This window comes from Onychostoma macrolepis, chromosome 10 (genome assembly GCF_012432095.1).
Source record: "Onychostoma macrolepis isolate SWU-2019 chromosome 10, ASM1243209v1, whole genome shotgun sequence".
Taxonomy (NCBI): Eukaryota; Metazoa; Chordata; class Actinopteri; order Cypriniformes; family Cyprinidae; genus Onychostoma; species Onychostoma macrolepis.
In genome coordinates, this window is record NC_081164.1 from 1,735,161 (window position 1) to 1,754,654 (window position 19,494).

The window sequence follows — 19,494 nt, forward strand, 5'->3', positions numbered from 1 at the left end:
TTTAGTTAATTCAGGTAGACAGCTGTTGTTAAACAATTTGTATTTTTGCTGTTCATTTTATGTGAAGTTCAGTATTTCTAAATTGGCTAAATGGTTGTACCCCGCATGTACCGACGCCAACAGCACAACAGTATTGTAATTCATGTGATTAGTAACGTTCCTAATGATTCCAATATCAAAATAGGAAAATAGTGTGTCAATAATGTAAAATGACAAGATTTTCCGTTGAAGGCATTTCATTATTGAATTCAGTGATGTCATCATCCAGCTCAGTTTAGTTTAAATAGTATCTGTGCAATCAAGCCGACGATATCATTGGTAATTAAGTGTACCCAACTGAGCAAGCCAGAGGCAACAGCGGCAAGGAACCAAAACTCCCTCTGTGACAGAATGGAGAAAAAAACCTTGGGAGAAACCAGGCTCAGTCGGGGGTCAGTTCTCCTCTGGCCAGACGAACCAGCAGTTTAATTCCAACTGCAGCAAAGTCAGATTGTGCAGAGGACTCATCTGGTTCCCGATGGCCGTCTAGGAGACAGGGTCTTCACTGGGGATCTGTCTCTGGGGCTCATCTAGGTGTCCTGATCTCCGCTGACATTCAGGGCTGTAGAGGTCATCTCTAGGTGCTGATCCACCATCTGATCTGGATACGGACTGGATCGGGTAACTACGGTGATCTCGGAATAAGAAAGAAACAGACTAATATTAGCGTAGATGCCATTCTTATGGGAAGTGTTCCCGGTTCTGGTTGACCTAACAAGCAACCTAACTGCAGCCTAAAAATCCTTTAACAGATTTGAATAATAGAAGCGTATTAGTGTGTTATGTGTACGCCAGGTTAAAGAGATGGGTCTTTAATCTAGATTTAAACTGACAGAGTGTGTAAATAGGAATAGGATCTGCCGCCCGCAGTCGATTTTGATATTCTAGGTATTATCAAACGGCCAGAGTTTTGAGAACGCAGTGGACGTGGAGGACTATAGTGTGATAAGAGCTCGCTCAAGTACTGAGGAGCTATACCATTCTTTATAAGTAATTAACAAGATTTTTTAGTAGGGAGCAGTGCAGTGTTGACAGAACCGGGCTAATGTGGTCATACTTCCTGGTTCTAGTAAGAACTAGTAAGAACATCAGCCAGCCCTTTCCAAGTAGGCACCTTGGTCATTACATAGATAAGGTGTTTTGCTATATATTAACTAGTAAAGTGACACTGCCTTTTAAAGAATGCGGATATTATTATTACTAATAACAGTATGTTGAGAAATTAGAGACTAAAATAATGTGCCAGTGAAAGTAACAGTTGTGTTTTCGCTAACATCTGTAAACCTTATCAGCAGGACGCTGAAGTGTTTAACAACTGTCTGAATTCTTTATTCAGTTTTTCGTTTAAAACGTAAAAAGTATCTACACTGAAAAAAGTGCATATGCCTTGTTATAATAAAGAACATTCTGTACTTGATCCAAGTTAATACGTTTACTTTTTTGTCTTGTCATTGAGCTAAAGTAAAATATTTAGTTTACTGGAAGTAAAACAAAGTTTTGTTGGTGTAATTTACACTATTTGTTTCAAATCAAATGACAACTTTGCATTCTGTAAAAACCACGTGATCACTGACGTCATCAAAGTTCGGTTTGAGAATTGTTCCCAGCATGCTTTGCTTTGGGACTTAATGAGGAGAATAAAAAATTATGTAATTAAGTGTTATTTTATGTGTTTTTCCCCCAGTTTCACAGACAAGGCTTAAGCTAGTCCCAGACTAAAATGCATGTTTGAGCTGTCTCAACCAGTGGAGGCTCCAGGATTTTTTTGTTGGGGGTGCTAAGGGGGAGCTTAACAGTTCAGAGGGGGAGCTAAAAATTAATTAAATTGAGAGAAAGTAATGAACGCCTAAACTTAACTATCAGTTTTTATATACAGCACCTTAAAAAAGGCATATTTTACTTTTTTTGTGATATTAAACTTCTCATATGCCACTGTTATTAGGAATATACTAATGCCAACTGCCGAATATGACACTTGCAAAGTAATATAATTTATGAACGAATATAGAAAAGAGAGAAAGTTGGGATTTTTTCTTTTTTCAATTCAATAAAAACAACAAAAAAATTACAATTCATAAAACTATTTCCACATGGGCACACATTGCGGGTGATAACCTCCCCGTGCTGATTTACATGGTATCATGTGTCGATGATAGCCAGAGATAAACATCAAAAATTGGTAATATTAAGAGGATTTTGCATTTCCAATTAATGTAAGCCTGTTACATTCTTCTTATTATTAGGCATATTATTACTATTAGATTACTTTTATTATTAAATTACATTAAATTATTGCCCCGCGATGCGCTGCGAGGATATTACAATAGGCTATTAGCTTACTCCTCATTGAAAATGTTTTTTAAAAGTTTTTTTTTTAAACAGGTCTATTAATTTATACAATGAATTATAGGCCTATAATTAAAATGATTAACACTGCAGTCATCAATGAAAAATCAGAGCAGCTTTATTTCAGGCACTGATTTTCAAAAACAACCTGTTTAATGCGGAATACGTTTTTCACTATACGAGCCACAAGAGAAATATTAAGGGAATCATTTAAGACAGTTATATACCGTTACCAGCAAATGTTAAAGTAGATTCGTCTCTCGTTGTCTCAGAGAGAATATGCGCCATTAATGCAGCGTTAGTCGTCAGTTTTTTGTTACTTTTTCTATAGTGAATTGACATTCACATTCTCATTCAGTTTGTGAAACCGGGCCTTTGAGCAAGATGAGAAAGAGTTAAGATAAAGTAAACCAATTACTTGTAACAAGTTGAAGGAATTCTTTTTTTTTTACTTTGATCTAATGACATGTTTTTTCCAGTGTAGGGTTTTTCAGTGTAAAACATTTAAATACTGTGCTTAATAGTAATTCTTCCATACGGGTGGGTCCATTAGAACTGGAAAACACGTCCGCACCCAATCACGCCGCACAAGAATGTCTTGACATTTTGCAGCCCGAAGGTGTGTTCTTTACACACATTACACAAGAGCGCTCTGAAGCACACATTCGTTTCCTGCTGGTTATGTCGAGTGAGACATGTGGTTACAGATCACAGAAATCTCGTTGCATTGCTGCATGCGGTCGTTGACGGGGCATGTGTGAAATGAATCAGGTAAACGCTGAGAGATTGGAGGGATGTTTGATATGACCTGCTGTACACAGCTCTTCCTGCCACACCAGAACCAACATTTGAAGAACAACGTCAGCTTTGGGTTCTGCTAGTTTAGGCTTTCTGTGGTGTTTAAGCAATAATGTGTCATGATTGAGAGTACACTGAAAAAAAATAACTTGTAGGATTTACTTAAAAAACAGATTTTAGATCAATTTTACTGCTACTGCTCTGTACAATCTACTTACAATTGATCTTAACATTCATTATGAAATTAAGTAAATAGTACATAATTATATATAATTTCACATATAGAATTAAGTAAAATCGACTAAATTCCGTAAATTTAACAAAGAAAATGAGCTTGGCCAGTAAAATTTCGAGTAATTTTTATTTAGTCAAAGCTTACTTGGCAATACTTTGATTTCACTTAATATAGAACCTAATTAAACCGTGCTTTTAAAGTGTATGTTATTTAGAAGTAAATAAAACAATAAATATTATGTAGACACCATATCTATATGATTAGTACTAGCACTCGTCTGAACACAGAGACTTCAATACTTGGTACACAATACACGGTGACGGTAACATTCTGTGGTTAATTTTTGAGTATGAATGTGTCATTTTGAGTAGAAAATAAACTCCAGATGTAACAAAATCACAAGTCAAAAGTTGATAAAACAGTGTAAATACAGCTGGTAAACAGGACAAAAATCAACTGTATTAATTATTCATGCCCCAGTGATTGATGGGAACACCAGAATCAGAAAAAACAAAGCAAATCCCGCACACTACCTACTATCTTTCCAAAAAGTATCAAAAAAAGTTTTATTAACAATGTTTCGGTCTCATGACATTCAGGTATATTCTTACGTGCAATTGCAAACTCGACCACATTAAAAAAGTATGCGGGGGATTGATTGTTAATTAACACCAGCATCAGAAAAGTTTTTATAGTATTTATATTTACGCTTTAACTTCTACGAGCTTAAATTGAGTACCAATATAGAATTTACTTTTTTGTTTAAATTATTGCCTGAACTTGCTTTTTCATATAGAAATTACATTTGTTTTTCTGTAGTATTGACTTTACCACAGAATCATTTTCATCAGTGCACTACTATGTTTTAGTATTCTAAACCTACTATTTATTATGTACTATGTATTCTAAACCTACTAGTATTCTAAGTTTTAGGAGTTTCTTCTGTGATACAGAAAGGGAAAATTTTGACTAATGTTATGGTTACTCTTTTCCAGAACAATACAATTTAATGCATAAAAGCTTAGGGCACTGGTGTTTTTATTTTATAGAGCTTCTTTTTGAAGCTTGAAAGCTCTAGTCCCCATTTTATTGTAACTGCAATACGAATAGATAGCATGAACTATGTTACCCGGTAGCCTATATCTATGTTTCATTTGTGCTTAAATATTGAGCTTATGTCCTCGGCAAACATGCTGTGTGGCACATGATCTAGTGTACGGCTTTAAGTGACCTGATTCTCAGACTTTAAGCGAACAGCAGTACTGTACATTGCAGATGTTGTATCACATAACTTTTTAAAGAGGAAAGACAGCCGGTGCCTTGGACACAGCACTCACTGAGTCACCGATAAACCTGCAGTATGATTCAGCAGTCTGTTCACTTCTCACAACATCGGGAACACTGTGTTTTTACATATTAGATTAAACCCCATCTGAAAGAACAAAATATACTTCAATAAACCTATGCTCGGATGGATTTTTCTCCCTGTGTATTTGAGTAAAGGACACAGGAAAATGCTGGTCCAGCAGTTGCATTAGGAGAGGTGGCACGTTTGCACTGCAGCATGATGCAGAGCCGGCGTCTTTGGTTTCTTCCCACCAGCAAAAAAAAAATGAAATGGAACCAAATCGATCCAGCAGTGCCCCTCAAAGTGCTCACGCAGAGAAAGAGACCCTGAGCACTGCTGCATTGCAGTGGATGCGCTGCAGTGGCCCTGCACTGCTATTTTTAGGGAGCATTTATTTTGAGACTCGCTGCGTCTTGCAGGTAATCTCACAGACACTGACTCCACTACATGGGACTAAACCTGCAAACTTTGCATTGGCTTAGTTGACGTGAAATACATTTTGGAACTTGAAATGTCCTGTGTGACAATTTTCTAATCAGTTTATTGTTATTATACATGCCGCTGTTATGAGCACATAATAATTAAAGGCACATGAAATATTTGTATTTTCAAATATCGATTTGTTGCACCGCAGGACCCTTGAACTAGCGGAAGTCAAAGGGTTTTTAAAAATGGTGAAAAACTTAGATAAGATATACACTCTCCTTTTTACAATACAGTTTCAATTTTTTACTGTTTTTATTACTTGCTTATTTTTAGTTATTTGATTGCGACTCCTTGACTCTGATGCTTGACTCAAGTTACAACTGAATTAATTTAATGTTCTATTACTGGACAGATATGCTATATTATTTTAGTGTTTTATATATTTTATATACTATTATAGTATATTAAATATTTTGAGTTGGCTTTTATTTTTATTTTAAGCTTGCATTTTAGTTTTGTTATGTGCTTTTGTCCTTTTATTAGTTTTTGGATTGTTTAGTTATTTTTAATTTAAAATTTTGCTGGAGTAATTTTAGTACCTAAACTTATTTCAGACTTTTTAGAGATGCTTTACAGCACAATTGAATTGTGTTTTCATCATTAAATCATTATTTTCTTGTTTATCCCTGTAAAGCTGCTGTGCAATAATCTGTATTGTATAAAGTGCTATATAAATAAAAGCTTGACTTGACTTTTTATATTCATGTTAGTTTTAAACTCAAATCTCGATGGAAAGTCCATGGAAAGTCAAGTTAAATTTCAACTGCATTTCAGCCACCACTTCTACAGTCACCACTTAACTAAACCTTGGGAATTTTCCTGGTAATTTCCTTCTTTATGACCAGGTCAGTGTTCATTAACATGTCAAAGGACTCAAGTACAAGCATGAAGGTTACACAGCAATGCAATTGTCCCTCCTCTCCTTTGCTCATCACTCATGTTTATTTGTAGCATCTTTGCTGTTTGCCGCCAGACTTTGGCTGCATTGAGATGTGCTCATACGTGAGTTGAATGATTTGGCTCGTGTCTCTCACCTTGAAAAGACTCAAATGCACTCCTGCTGTTTTGCTGACAGTTCCACTTTACCTTGGTGCCCATCACTGTAAGCGCAGGATGCCAAAATGCCAATATCGTATGAATAGTGTCTATTTAAAATCTTGTCATTGTACTTACAGTCTTTTCATTTGGCGTTTTCTTTCATGTGCTGACAGTCAGTCGTATGCAAATGCACGTCACTTTCCCATCTTTAGAAAACACCGAACGTTGTTGCGATGTGACGGATGATAAAATGTGCCTGATCACTAATGCTGCAGGTTTAATGGGAGTGAAAAACGGCAATTAGATTAACGGGACAAAAGCAATCTGTTACGCTGTCAATTATTCATGCAGCGCTGGTTGTCTCAAACATCAGCAGTTCAGATGGTAAAGATTGAATTACATTGAGCTCAAAGGCAGAATGTCTCCTGCTTCAGTGGTCACCTGATGGGGTCTGTGACCTACGAAGCTAACTCGATTATCTGTCAGGATGAAGGCTGAGTTTTATTCTAATCTTCTCATCTTCATACCAGCAGCCTCGAAATATCCCCAGCCTTCAGTGGCTGTATCAACAGTGTAGAGGGGAAGTCAGGACGGCCGGATGTGGTCATGCGCTCCGGCCCGTAAATGAGAGTAACTTGATGTCAGAGCTGGTTAGAGAAGGCTATTGATATTTCCTGGTGGAATTGGTTTGGTCCTAAAAGCAGAAAATAGAGCCATTAGTATGTGAAGTCATGAAGTAACTTCAGGAGGTTCTCAGGGAATCGGTGGATCTCACGGTTGGGTTGTCATCAGTCCCTTCCTAGTAATGGTGACAGATCCAGAAGGATTGCAGGAGTGTGTCTGTGTGTGTGTGTGTGTGTGTGTGTGTGCGCGTTTCTGTGAAAAGTCAGGACATAGATTTGTATAATGACAAAGGTATAACAGGTATTACAAAGTGAAGGTGACTTTTCAGGACATTGACCCATGTCCCCACTTTTCAAAACGCTTATAAATCATACAGAGTGAGGGTGTGTGTGTGTGTGTGTGTGTGTGTGTGTGTGTGTACCAAATGTCCCCACAAGGATAGTAAAACCTGACATTTTTGACATTGTAGGGACCGGCCTGCAGTCCCCACGAGGGGAAAAAATGATTCAAAATAGTAAATGAAGTTTATCTGAAAGTGTAACAAAGCAAACAGGTTTTCTGTAAGGGGTAGGTTTAGGGTTAGGGGATAGAAAATATCGTTTAGTCAGTATAAAAGTAATAGAAGTCTACGGAAAGTCCCCACAATTCACAGAAGCGTGTGTGTGTGTGTCACAGAAGGCCTGATGTCCAGAACATGTGTGCTCTTTTTTTCCCTTGTGAAAAAGAAATGTCAGATTTAAAGTACAGTTTTACATTACAGTAATTACAGTAATTTAGCATACTGTAAAAAAGGACTAACACTATGAGCTGAATGTAATTTTTTTTGGAAAACTTAGTTACATGTTATTTAGAATTAAGCAAAAATTTTGTATAGTTTAAATTTGTATTAAATTTAAATAAATGTATTGTTTTTGAAATATGGTTAAAATATACAGCCAAATTTTCCTCCCTACCCTAGTGAAAAATAAATATACTAAAATGTATTTGAAATACATTTATTTCAAGACTACTACAAATACATTTACATATTTATATACTTAATAAAAATACTCAGTTACATGTTTAGTATACTAAACTGGTATACTTAGTCTGCTAAATTGGAACAACTAATTTTTGTGCTTAATGCACTTTAATAGTGCGAAAGTAGAAGTCCAACTAAAGAAGTATATTTGATTGTGCTAAAGTGGAAGTAAATTGCAAGTATACTTCAGGTGCACTTTAAATATACTTTAAATGTCCTCATTTGTAAGTCGCTTTGGATAAAAGCGCCTGCTAAATGACTAAATGTAAATATCTTGCATTTAAAGACCAGTATTATTCAAAGATCATACAATCCTCATAAATAGTGAAATTAAAACACATTTTATGCTTAATATTTTAGGCATAATGTGCATTGTGCAAAAGTAGTACTCCAAATAAAGTTTAATTATAATGTTTATCTTAGTAAGTCTTGAGCTATATGTCAATAAATATATAGAAATATAGATTTGTACTATATTTAGTATGAAATAAGTGTATTTTAAATATATTACTTTTTTACTAGGGTATTGTGATGTATATCCGAATGAAACGGATTCCCACATAAGAAAACAATGTAGGGTGGGACTTGATTTTGTCTGTAAGGAATTGATTGGATGGTGTGATCACATGTCACAAAGATCCTTCCGAAATCATCCTAATATGCTGATTTATAATCAATGTTGAAACAGTTGATAACAATATAAGTCTTTACTATCACTTTTTTATCAATTTAACACATCCTTGCTGATTAAGAGTACTCATTCCCTTTAAAAAAAAAAAAAAAAAAAAAAAAGAACGAAAAAGATTTACTCACCCCAATTTTTGGAACGGTAGTGTATATTGTTACAAACGATTTCTATTTTAAATAAATGTTGTTGTTTTTTAACTTCAAAGAATCCTGAAAAAAGTATCAGGTTCCAAAAAAACACCTGATAATAAATCAGCATATTAGAATGATTTCTGAAGGATCATGTGACACTGAAGACTGGAGTAATGATGCTGAATTCAGCGCTGCATCACAGAAATAAATTATATTTTAAAGTATATTAAAATAGAAAACTGGGATTGTAAATTGCAATAATATTTCACAATATTACTGTTTTTCTGTGTTTTTTATTAAATTCAATGCAGCTTTGATGAGCAGAAGAAACTTCTTTAAAAATATCATAAATCTTACGGATCCCAAATTTTGAAAGGCAGTGTATATATATATATATATATATATATATATATATATATATATATATAAATAATAATAATTAAAATAAAATATTTATAAATAAAAATATTTATATTTTATTTATAATAAATATTTATTTATTATAAATAAAAAATATTTATAATAAACACTGCCATGTTCCACAAAAAAAGTAAGAATTGTCCATTTAGATTTTATGGTGACTTTAAAAGTGCCCTTAAGTGCGTTAAGAAACATTCATGAAAGTGTACTCTATACACTTAAGCGACCATTTATTTCATATATTATCTAAAAGTACAGTTTTTAAAAATATACTTTTTGAAGATTTGAAGTGGGCTATAAGTACACATTCAATACAGTTAAGAGGGTCGGCCAGATTGTGACAACTTTGATTATTCAGTGCTGCATTGATGACGCATTAGAGATGCAATGCCAGATGTGACGTGTGCGGTGAGCTCGTGAGCTGGTGTAGAGGTGCTCAGTTAAAAATGTTGATGAGCAAGGACTTTGCAGACCGGTGTGGCTGGAGGAAGTGCAGAGGAAGGCAGTAGATCCAAAGAGCTCAGGGAAACACTTTGTCATCCCAGTGGTTGTCGACACACAGGAGTGATGCGCTTTCATATATCCAGATATTATCGAAATGTTACAGGTATGGAGTGATATTATTTGATGCTGTTCAGATTTTTAGAATTGGTGTAAAATTTCTGTGATTGCCTGATCTGTTTTCATTTGAAATTGTCACATGCTTAAAACTAAATCACGGCATTGCATGATAGTGCTGCTTTGTAAAAGACTATATTTGAGCAGAAACATAATTATTAGAATGTTGCTCGTCTTTGACTCTGTGAAGGTATGCAATGAAGTAGCTGTTTGGTTGAGAAATATTATCATACCTGTTCACTCATATTCTTTTTTAAAGTGAAATGTGATGAGTTTGCATTTATTTCGGTTTCAACAGCCTGATGTTCATTGATGGCCTTCTCCTACTCGTCTTATATTTAGCAGATATTTTGTGAAGGTCATTTGAATCAGACACCCATACTGTGCATGTCATGATCTGCAGCTCAGACCCTTGATCTTAAATTAGTGAAGCTCTAAACTAATCAGGCTGTGCATTGAAGCTCTAACATAACTTGCTGTGCATAGAACACATTAAAAACTGTCTTTCTGCATTGCAAATAACATTTCATTTCATATGTTAGAAACATCTTTCATGTGGGCAAGCTTTAGTCTTAACATTGCATAAACCAATTTTCTCTTACAGAGAAAGAAGGTTTTCAGCATCTGTGGCCTTGGATTCTCTTCATTTGCTTAGTTGCACTAAACACAGCATTAGTGTTCTTAGAAGCTCTAAACAGTGATTCTGAGCATTGAAGCTCTAACATAACTTGCTGCACCTCATCGTTGATTTTCTGCAGTAAAACTGTTCCCTGCTCAGTGCACTTATGTGTTGTGTTGATGTGTGCAGCGGCCACCAGCACCACTCCCTCAGCCAAGACCTCCAGTCATGTGACGCGCTGCAGTGAGACCGAGAGGAACTACTGCGTGAACGGCGGCGAATGCTTCACGCTGGAGGTCACACCCGGCAACATCAGACGCCTCTGCAGGTACAGCTGCTCTTCCGCATGTGTTTAACACTTGAGAGATTCAGTCTGCCCATCGCAGAGCCATTCCACTGTGAACGTGTTTTTCTCAAGTCATTTAGTTGAGGTTTGATTCTCATGTAGTGGTACCACTCTCAAGGATCAAGTGGTAATGCCTCCTCAAATAATTTAATGAGAAAATATCCACAGTACAAAAAAAAACAATGCCAATATATCACTCTTTAAAAAAGGTCCTGTCCACCAGCGACACCAGCTATTGAAGTTGCAGTGGGAGGCACTGTCTCTCTTGCTTCCTTTGAGCTCATTGGTTTTTAACCGAAAAAGCAAAGCAATAAAGGGTTTTGTGGGTGATAATTGCAACATAGGCTCATTGGAAATACATGCCTCTACCTACATTTCTGCAAAACTCAAAAAACATACCTATACACACGAATCGCTGCAGTATCCAGTTGAAATGAACACTAGAGGCAGTAAAACTCAGACAACTTTTTCACACAAAATATGATTTGCAGGTCCACAGTTTCGATTAATAAAGCCTAATTTTCGTATACTTACTTGAGGAATATTATGTTATGAATTCAAAACAATTTTAACATGCTGTGAGATTTGAAAACTGATACTTTTATATGTTGTCGTCACATATACAGCTTCATATGCATGAGTTTTCTAACTGGTTTGCTCGATACGGCGTTGCACTTGATGACGAGTACGAACCCTGTTAAACTACAGTTCGAACAAAACAGCTCAAATCTGCATAAGGAAGTAAAAATAGCAAGGCTGCATCAACACATACGTTTTATATCACTTTTGCATTTGTTAACACTATCGGGTAGGTTTAGGGTTGGGTTTGGTGTAGCGGATATTTCCAACACGACAGACCATTAACTTTTAGCGACACTCATCGGATGTTTGAATTATGAACCACTGCAATACGTACCTGAAGCAACATAACAAAAATGTGCCAGGGTTACGTATTGAACCCACGTTTTAGCACCACTCACTGGACTTTTTATTTTAAAACTACCACGAAACTTTTAGCAATGTACGTAATAACGGTGTTGCAGAAATGTATTTAGAAGCTTGTATTTCGAATGAGCCTGGGTTGGGTAATTGAGAACAAATGGGGAAAAGTCATGTGCAATGCCTCCAAACCTCTATGATTGGCCTTTTACACTGTTTATTCAATAAATCCTACCTCTGAGTAGATTGTTCTGAATAAGGCTGGGCGATAATGCAAAAAAAAAAATTAATCTAGTTTTGTTTTCAGAACTTTTCGATTCTCGATGACTTAACTAGTCAACTTGAAAATGTAACTACAACATGATTCAAGTAACTTTTTCTTTATTAACCCTCTAGTTAAGAAAATTCGATTCCAAGTGCACCACACATGAAGTTGTCAACATGATGTAAATGTTAAACAAATCACTTGTTTAACATATTTGCAGAAAAGATGCATGAACTTACAACTACATCTTGAACAAACTTGTCTTATTGTATGTTCAGAAATAATACGAGGAAAATGCTTTTTTAAAAATTCTCAAAAGTCAAGGTAGACACCAGTAGACTATTATTAACTATAAATGTTCTGTAAAAACAATGAACAGCAGCTTTCACCATGATGCAAACATGAAATATCAGACATACAGAAGGAGTTCTTTTCAGGTTTTTTTATTAGATTGCGCTGCTTTTACATTGTTTTTTCTATGTAAACATGGACGTTTGACTCATGCATGAAATGGCGGTCTAAAAATGTGGTGCTCAAGTTAAAAGAAGTTCACTCTCATCTTCTTGCATGTTTTTCCATATTCCACTGCTGTGTTGCATCTTTGTCAACACAAAAGCACATTCTGTGTGAATGGCACCGATACGTTACTTATGCTCCTTCACAGAGTGTGCGCCAACATGCGGTTGGATCATTCTTTTCTCTTATGTTATCATTGGCATATTGACAAAGTGTCTAATTCTAGTGTTTGGAAATGTTTCTGATTACTCGATTTCTAAAAATTTTAAAAACATTAAATTCGAATTAACCGATAAAATCGGAAAAATCGCCCAGCCATAGTTCTGAATGAGAAAATACAATGATTTTAATGGGAAGACTAATTACAAAGTAAGTAAACAATTTATACATCACTGTTTTACCACATCAAAATAAAACTTGCAAGGATGGTGAATTTAAAGGTACATCTATGTGTCTGTGACCATTTTTAAATCAAGCTTACCGAGCTTTGATGACTGCTGATCCGAAAATATGCTGACTATTAAAAATAACAGCTGAACATCAATTCACAAAGAAAAATAGACATGAAATCTGAAAGTTGCTATGTGTTCTTATAGTTACTATTTTGGAATAAATGTAAAAATGCTTTATAAATCTGATGAGATATATTCTTAGTTTTGATTAATAAAGCGTTTTTAATATAATAATACAAATTAAAATTGTATTGTCTGTTGGTTTTTTGAAAGTGTAGGCAACATTTATTTATTTAACCTGAAAGATGTGGTAACATTAAGCATAACTGGAACATTAATTTACATTGGATTAAACTGAAGCATTAAAGGCAGTGAGGACTTTGCCTCCTCATTTCAGATCACATACTGCTAGCGAAGGTTTTTTGCGTGCATGACTCTGACAGCACTCTCTGGGGTATTCATGCTCTTACTGTCCAATTCGGTGAATAAGCACAAACCCAAGTGCTGAAGTCAGGACTCTGTTCTCATCAGTAAGCACTGCAGTCAAGAGGAGCTTCTCTCTGTCTCTCTCTTTACTGTAAATGCAGTAGCAGACAGATGGCAGACTTTTGGATGCCCAACCCTATTCACACTGTCCTCGGGGAAAGCCAAAAATCTAGTTGTTAACGTGTCCTCTCATTGTCTTCTTATTGAGTAAAGGCACCGATATACTCAGTCTTTTTTGTCCTTCACTCAACGATAAAAAGAACATCCTGACCATCACGCTGCTGGGAGTCACCTTTAAATCAATAGGCAAATATTAGGGGTGTAACAGTACACAAAAAAGATGCTTTGCTACATTTTCTGTACAGCAGGGAGAAAAGCTAAACATACAATTTTTAATAAATAGTGGTTTACTGAACAAATAATGGCTACATACAACTACATAGGGAGCCCTGTTATTTGCACAGTACTATAATATTAAAGGTTACAATTAACAACAGAGCCCAAACTGTTAAATTCATTTTTATTTATTTTTAAGATATAATTAACACTCAAATAAAATATTTCTATGCAACTATGTAAATTGCACACACGGCAGTTAACATTACATTAACTTCTAAATCTAAATAAATTATGTTCTTAAATCCGTGCTGCCTTGAGTTGAGTCACCTATATCTCACATGCCACATCAAAAATCATCCTAAATGGCATTTATTGTTTGAATTTCCAGATTAAATGTGTACCGAACTGAAAGACCAATACCAAACAATTTTAGTACTAATAAATGAACTGTTACACCCTTAGTAAATACACAGTAAGATTTTTAATGTTTTTAAAGAAGTTTCTTATGCTCATCAAAGCTGTATTATTATTTTTTTAAATACAGAAAAAAATGTAATTTTGTGAAATATTATTGCAATTTAAAATAACAGTTTTCTATTTTAATATACTTCAAAATATAATTTATTCCTGTGATCAAAGCTGAATTTTCAGCATCCTTTCTCCAGTCTTCAGTGACACATAATCCTTCAGAAATCATTCTAATATGTTGATTTATAATCAGTGTTGGAAACATTTGTGCTGCTTTATATTTTTGGGACCTGTGATACGTTTTTCAGGATTCTTTGATAAATAAAATGTTTTAAAGAATAGTGTTTATTCAGCATAGACATTTTGTGTTACAATATGCACTTTTTCTTTATTTTTTAAGAAATTGATGCTTTTATTCAGCAAGGATGTGTTAAACGGATAAAAAGTGATAGTAAAGACTTATATTGTTAGAAAAGATTTATATTTTGAACAAATGCTGTTCTTTTAAACTTTTTATTCATCAAAGAATCAAAGAAAAAAGTATCACAGGTCCCAAAATATAGCACAACAGTATCAACACTGAAAATAAATCAGCATGTTAGAATGATTTCTGAAGGATCATGTGACACTGAAAACTGTGTCACAGAAAGAAATTATATTTTAAAGTATATTGAAACAGCAAACCAATATTAGATATTGCAATAATATTTCACAATATTACTGTTTTTTTCTGTATTTTTGATCAAATAAATGCAGCCTTGATGAGCATAAGAGACTCAATTAAAAACTGATCTTACTGATCGCAAACTTTTGAATGGCAGTGTATACAGATGGCAAAGTACACTAAATAAACGCTGAACAGAAATGATGACGGTGATATGAACCAGAGAAGATTTCCACATTGAAGATGATGGAGCCCCAGAGCACACTATTACGTAGTTTGAAGGTTTTACCAGCTGGAGCAAACTTTTTCAGAAAGTTTGTTTTGGAAAGCTGTTTCGAGCTCCCAAAATTAACTTATTTCGATCTGTGATTTCATCTGAAGTATATGGAGGCCTTCACTCTCTGTTGAGAAAGGCAGCTGCTCCTTTCGGACGCACAGCTGGAGCTCTACGGCTGTGTTTTTGAGCGCTTTCAGTGTCATCAGAGAGCAGCCGGTCAGCAAAATGATCAAGACTGGAACAATCTTAGCCCTGGACCTTTAGAGATTAAAATAAATTAATTCTAACCAGAAAATAAGTAAAATGGTCATATTAATGTAGCAGCACAAGTCAGCTTCTTTAAGTGACTTACAAACAGGCGATTTTTAACGTATAATAATAATAACTTCTTGATAATTACATCATGCCATTTGTGGCTTAATTTATGAGAGTGGTATATTTACTCTAAATGTGTAAATATAAAGCATTCTGTTTACTTCATCGCTATCACATAGTAAAAGAGTCCAGAGTGTGTGGTTCTGCACACATAATTACGCCGTTTACTGTTTATAAATGCTGAAATGTTTGTGACAAGGTTTATCCAGCTTTTTCCTGCGCCCGCTTTGAGCAAATTATGGGAGTAACTTCAGTTTACACTGTAAACAATCAGCAAAAGGTTCGCTTTATGAACGCAAAAGTAAGCATTTTCAAAAACTGGGTGCAATGAGGTGACATTATTTTACTCACCCTTTAACCATCGATCATTAAAAGGAAATTTAAAAGTGTAAAAGCATTAAAAAATTACTTTCAACATACCATGAATAACTCCTAAAGATCCTCCTCCTATCCGCAGCAATATTACGGACATGTTAAATATCATTATAGTAATATGTGTCTATATTTCGTGACAATTACATTTAACAGCATCCGTGTGAAAACAAACCTGGAAAGAGACGCGAGGATTTGGGGAGAAAAATGAAAGATTCTCAGTGCTTTCCAGGGAATTATTCATGGTTTATATCTTTACTTACAGTGTAATACAAAGGAAACATGAAAATAATCAGAAGGAAAATAATGCAGCAGTCTGAAAAGAGCTATTCTATAGATATCGTTGTTATATCACGTCACATTAATATACCAAACTTCCCCAAACCAGAAGTGCCTCCCATAATTTAAAACGCAGTAGGCTCATCAGGAAAAAGGTGGATAGATCAGGTGCAAATATATTTTGTGTTACATGAATGAATTCAATTGTGAAGAACGACTGGAGACGGATTGGAGATGATTTTACTTTGCGTTCTAAGCCATCTGCATGTTATAATTTTTTCAACGGCTTTCAAAAAGTCCCATCCGCAAATGGCTCCTATGCCTGTGAGAGTGTTTGTGTGTTGTTGTGTAATGTTGTGTTGTGCTGTGTTCATCCTCTTTCTAACCCAGGTGCCTTCCCGGATACACAGGGAACCGCTGTCAATCCACAGACCCTGTGAGAGTCGTAGACCCCAAACGTATGTGCAGTCAGTGAACATCCCCTTCACCCCCAAACACTCACGCCATCGCCGCTGTTTCCCACTGCCTCGCCACCTCCGCCACTCACAAAACAGTCTCTCTGTCACATTTAAACTGTGATTGGCTCTTGGGAGCGGAGACGTTTGCGAGACGTTCAGCGGGCAACACTGGAGACAAGCGTGTGTGCGGGGGACTTTTGGGTGTCAAACTCACTTCCTGTCTTCCTCTCTTTTCTCTCTGTGACTTCTGTCTTTCCCTCTCAGGTGCCCCAATGAGTTTACTGGTGATCGCTGCCAAAACTACGTAATGGCCAGCTTCTACAGTACGTCTATTTCCTCTTCCTGTCTGTGCTTGGATTGGAGCATGCTCAGTCAGCTCTTCCTCCTGTTGCTTTGTTTTTGTGTTCTCGATGGACGGGTCGTCAGATCAGACAGTGATTTGGTTATTTTGGGATTCTGTTTATGTTTTCCTTTACTTCTCTTTGCATGTTTAGTGTTTATTAATCTAGTTTTGTTCTGTTGGATGCTAGTTAGCTGACAGTGGTTAGACAGGGTTGACATTCATCGATCTGGACACGTTAGTTATTAACGGTTTCTCTGCTTCACATCATCTTAGACTTAGACAGGAACAGACGAATCGAGACTCTGTCTGCGGACAAAATCACAGCAACTGGCTCACGATATGTTATCAACATGTTTTTTTGAGCTAGTCAGGTAATTACCTCCTGTAAAACGACTAAGGGTCCTTCTCAAGAAACAGTGAACATTTGTGCTTTTTCTTTTAAAAAGTTAAAAATAGTTTGGGACAGTGTTGTTACTGTTTACTGAAAACTAAAACTATTACAAATCATTTTCATTTGTTAAGCTGAAATCAAATTAAATAGAAATATTAGATGAAAAACATAAACATAAAGAAACTTAAATGAAAATTAGAAATATTGCATTAGCAGCTGCAGTAGCTGAAATAAGTTTTAATTTGTTTAAATTACTAAAAATAAATCTGAAATAAAAATAAATTAATTATTTAACAAAATTATTACAAAATGTAAAAACTAAAATGAAAATAAAAATAAAAATAAATAAAAATAAAAACTAATTATTAAACTATATTATTAAAAACAAAAATAGTATATGAATAAAACTAAAAGATTTCCCATATTTTATCATTCATAATTGAAAAAATTATAATAATAATAATAATAATAACAACAATAATAATAATCTGTCCTAATAACCCAGTATGACATTTCTTTTTCAAAACATATTTGTAAAAAAAAAAAGTATAATAATTTAATTATCAAATGAATAAAATAGCATACGTTCAGTGCCCTGCGCACAAATTGCACCTTTCTCTGAGAATGACCCTATTAAAGTGGCCTACCACAGTAAAAACCATAGTTTCTTTAATTGACGCACTTAAAGCACACACTTCAGAGTTTCTGAAGCAGATCTGAAGGACCCCTGCTGAAACCCATCAGTACACCGTGAACACTGTGAACCTTGCTCAAAAGAGACTTCAAATAGGACTTTTAGGGAGGTATTATGGAGCAGACAGAACATCTCCATCGATTTATCTAAAGTGCTAAAAAAAAAATAGCAAAATTTACTGGAGATCTGCAGACAATCTATTCTCATCTATTAATAGTGTTTGCTAATTTGTCCTTCATAGCATGACCTCCATCAGTAGAGATGCTCTGGCTCAGTGTCCAGAGAGTTTTTATCACTGATAAACGACATGCAGGAAAGATCAGAGATATCAGTCAAGGGCTAAAACAACACTTCATTATTAGCTCAGTATTCCAGTCAAACAATTGATAAGCAAGGGTGATTCTTTGAAATGATATTAAAATTGGTCATTTTACATTTTTGTGACTGTAATATCACTCCAGTTTATGGCTGGAGAGCCTTTTTTATGCCTTCGGAAATCTGTATGTGCATTTCTGAGAACCTCGTTTTTTATATCAAATTATATTTTTGGAACCTGTTCTCAATGTACAGGGCATTATTGCTTTCAAATTTTGACTGGCTCAGGTTTCAGACAAGCAACAGCAGGTTTTCTTCTGGATGTTATAGATAGTTTAGGTGACCGCGATGTGCATGTGTTTAACAGCATGTTTATCTAAAACATGTGCTGGCGTAATGACATGAATAACCGCGTCTGACTTTGTCCGTAGTGAAATGTGGAGGGTCAGTCTCTATAATGATGTGAGCGCAGTGACATCTGCATGTGCATGTCTTTGTGTCATGATGACAACCAACCATACGAATCTGTATATAGAGATGCACATCGCTATATACGTGTGACAAACCATCCATGTATCTCTTAATGAACTCTAAAAGCATTAAATGATGCATATTCATGGTGGGTTTAAAGTCAAACAGAATAGGCTTGAATGATTTATTTTCCAATGTCTTGTGTGTCTGTGTGATGTACCATGATGTACCATGCTGTACTCTACATGCTGAGATGATTTCAGTGTTTTCGGAGGTGGTTTGAGGTGGTGTTTGTGTGCAGTCAGTCAGATTTGACATCACCGCTCAACTGTTTTCTGTTTGTTTGTGTTTTGCTTTCTTTTCATCACCTTGTCTGCCTTGGCAGAACATCTTGGGATTGAATTTATGGGTATGAATCGTCCTTTCCTTCTAGTTTGCAGATTCGTAGGTCTAGAAGCTTGAGCCTGTTTCCTTCAACTTCAGCTGGTTTCCTTTTGCTCATGAAGGGATCAAACAGCCATAACAAGATGATTGGAGATTGACATCATTATTATTCTTTATTATATTAATGCACCGGACTTCAGATGGCTGCTCAGAGCCACTCTGCAGGTTTCTAGGGTTTTAGGCAAGAAA

At 35.4% G+C, this 19,494-nt stretch overlaps 1 protein-coding gene across 11 annotated transcripts in view; it reads left to right on the forward strand.

Moving 5' to 3' along the window:
• nrg1 (neuregulin 1) overlaps positions 1-19,494 on the forward strand; it is a 130,922-nt gene that overhangs the window by 98,627 nt on the left and 12,801 nt on the right. For 5 of the 11 annotated variants that reach the window (XM_058789150.1, XM_058789151.1, XM_058789159.1 and 2 more), the window contains 3 exons: positions 10,601-10,739; positions 16,912-16,970; positions 19,247-19,270. In XM_058789150.1, the coding sequence (XP_058645133.1) occupies positions 10,601-10,739; positions 16,912-16,970; positions 19,247-19,270 (222 nt within the window). Of the gene's footprint in view, positions 1-10,600; positions 10,740-16,579; positions 16,648-16,911; positions 16,971-19,246; positions 19,271-19,494 lie in introns of all 11 variants that reach the window. The other 6 variants (XM_058789152.1, XM_058789153.1, XM_058789161.1 and 3 more) reach the window with 2 other exon arrangements.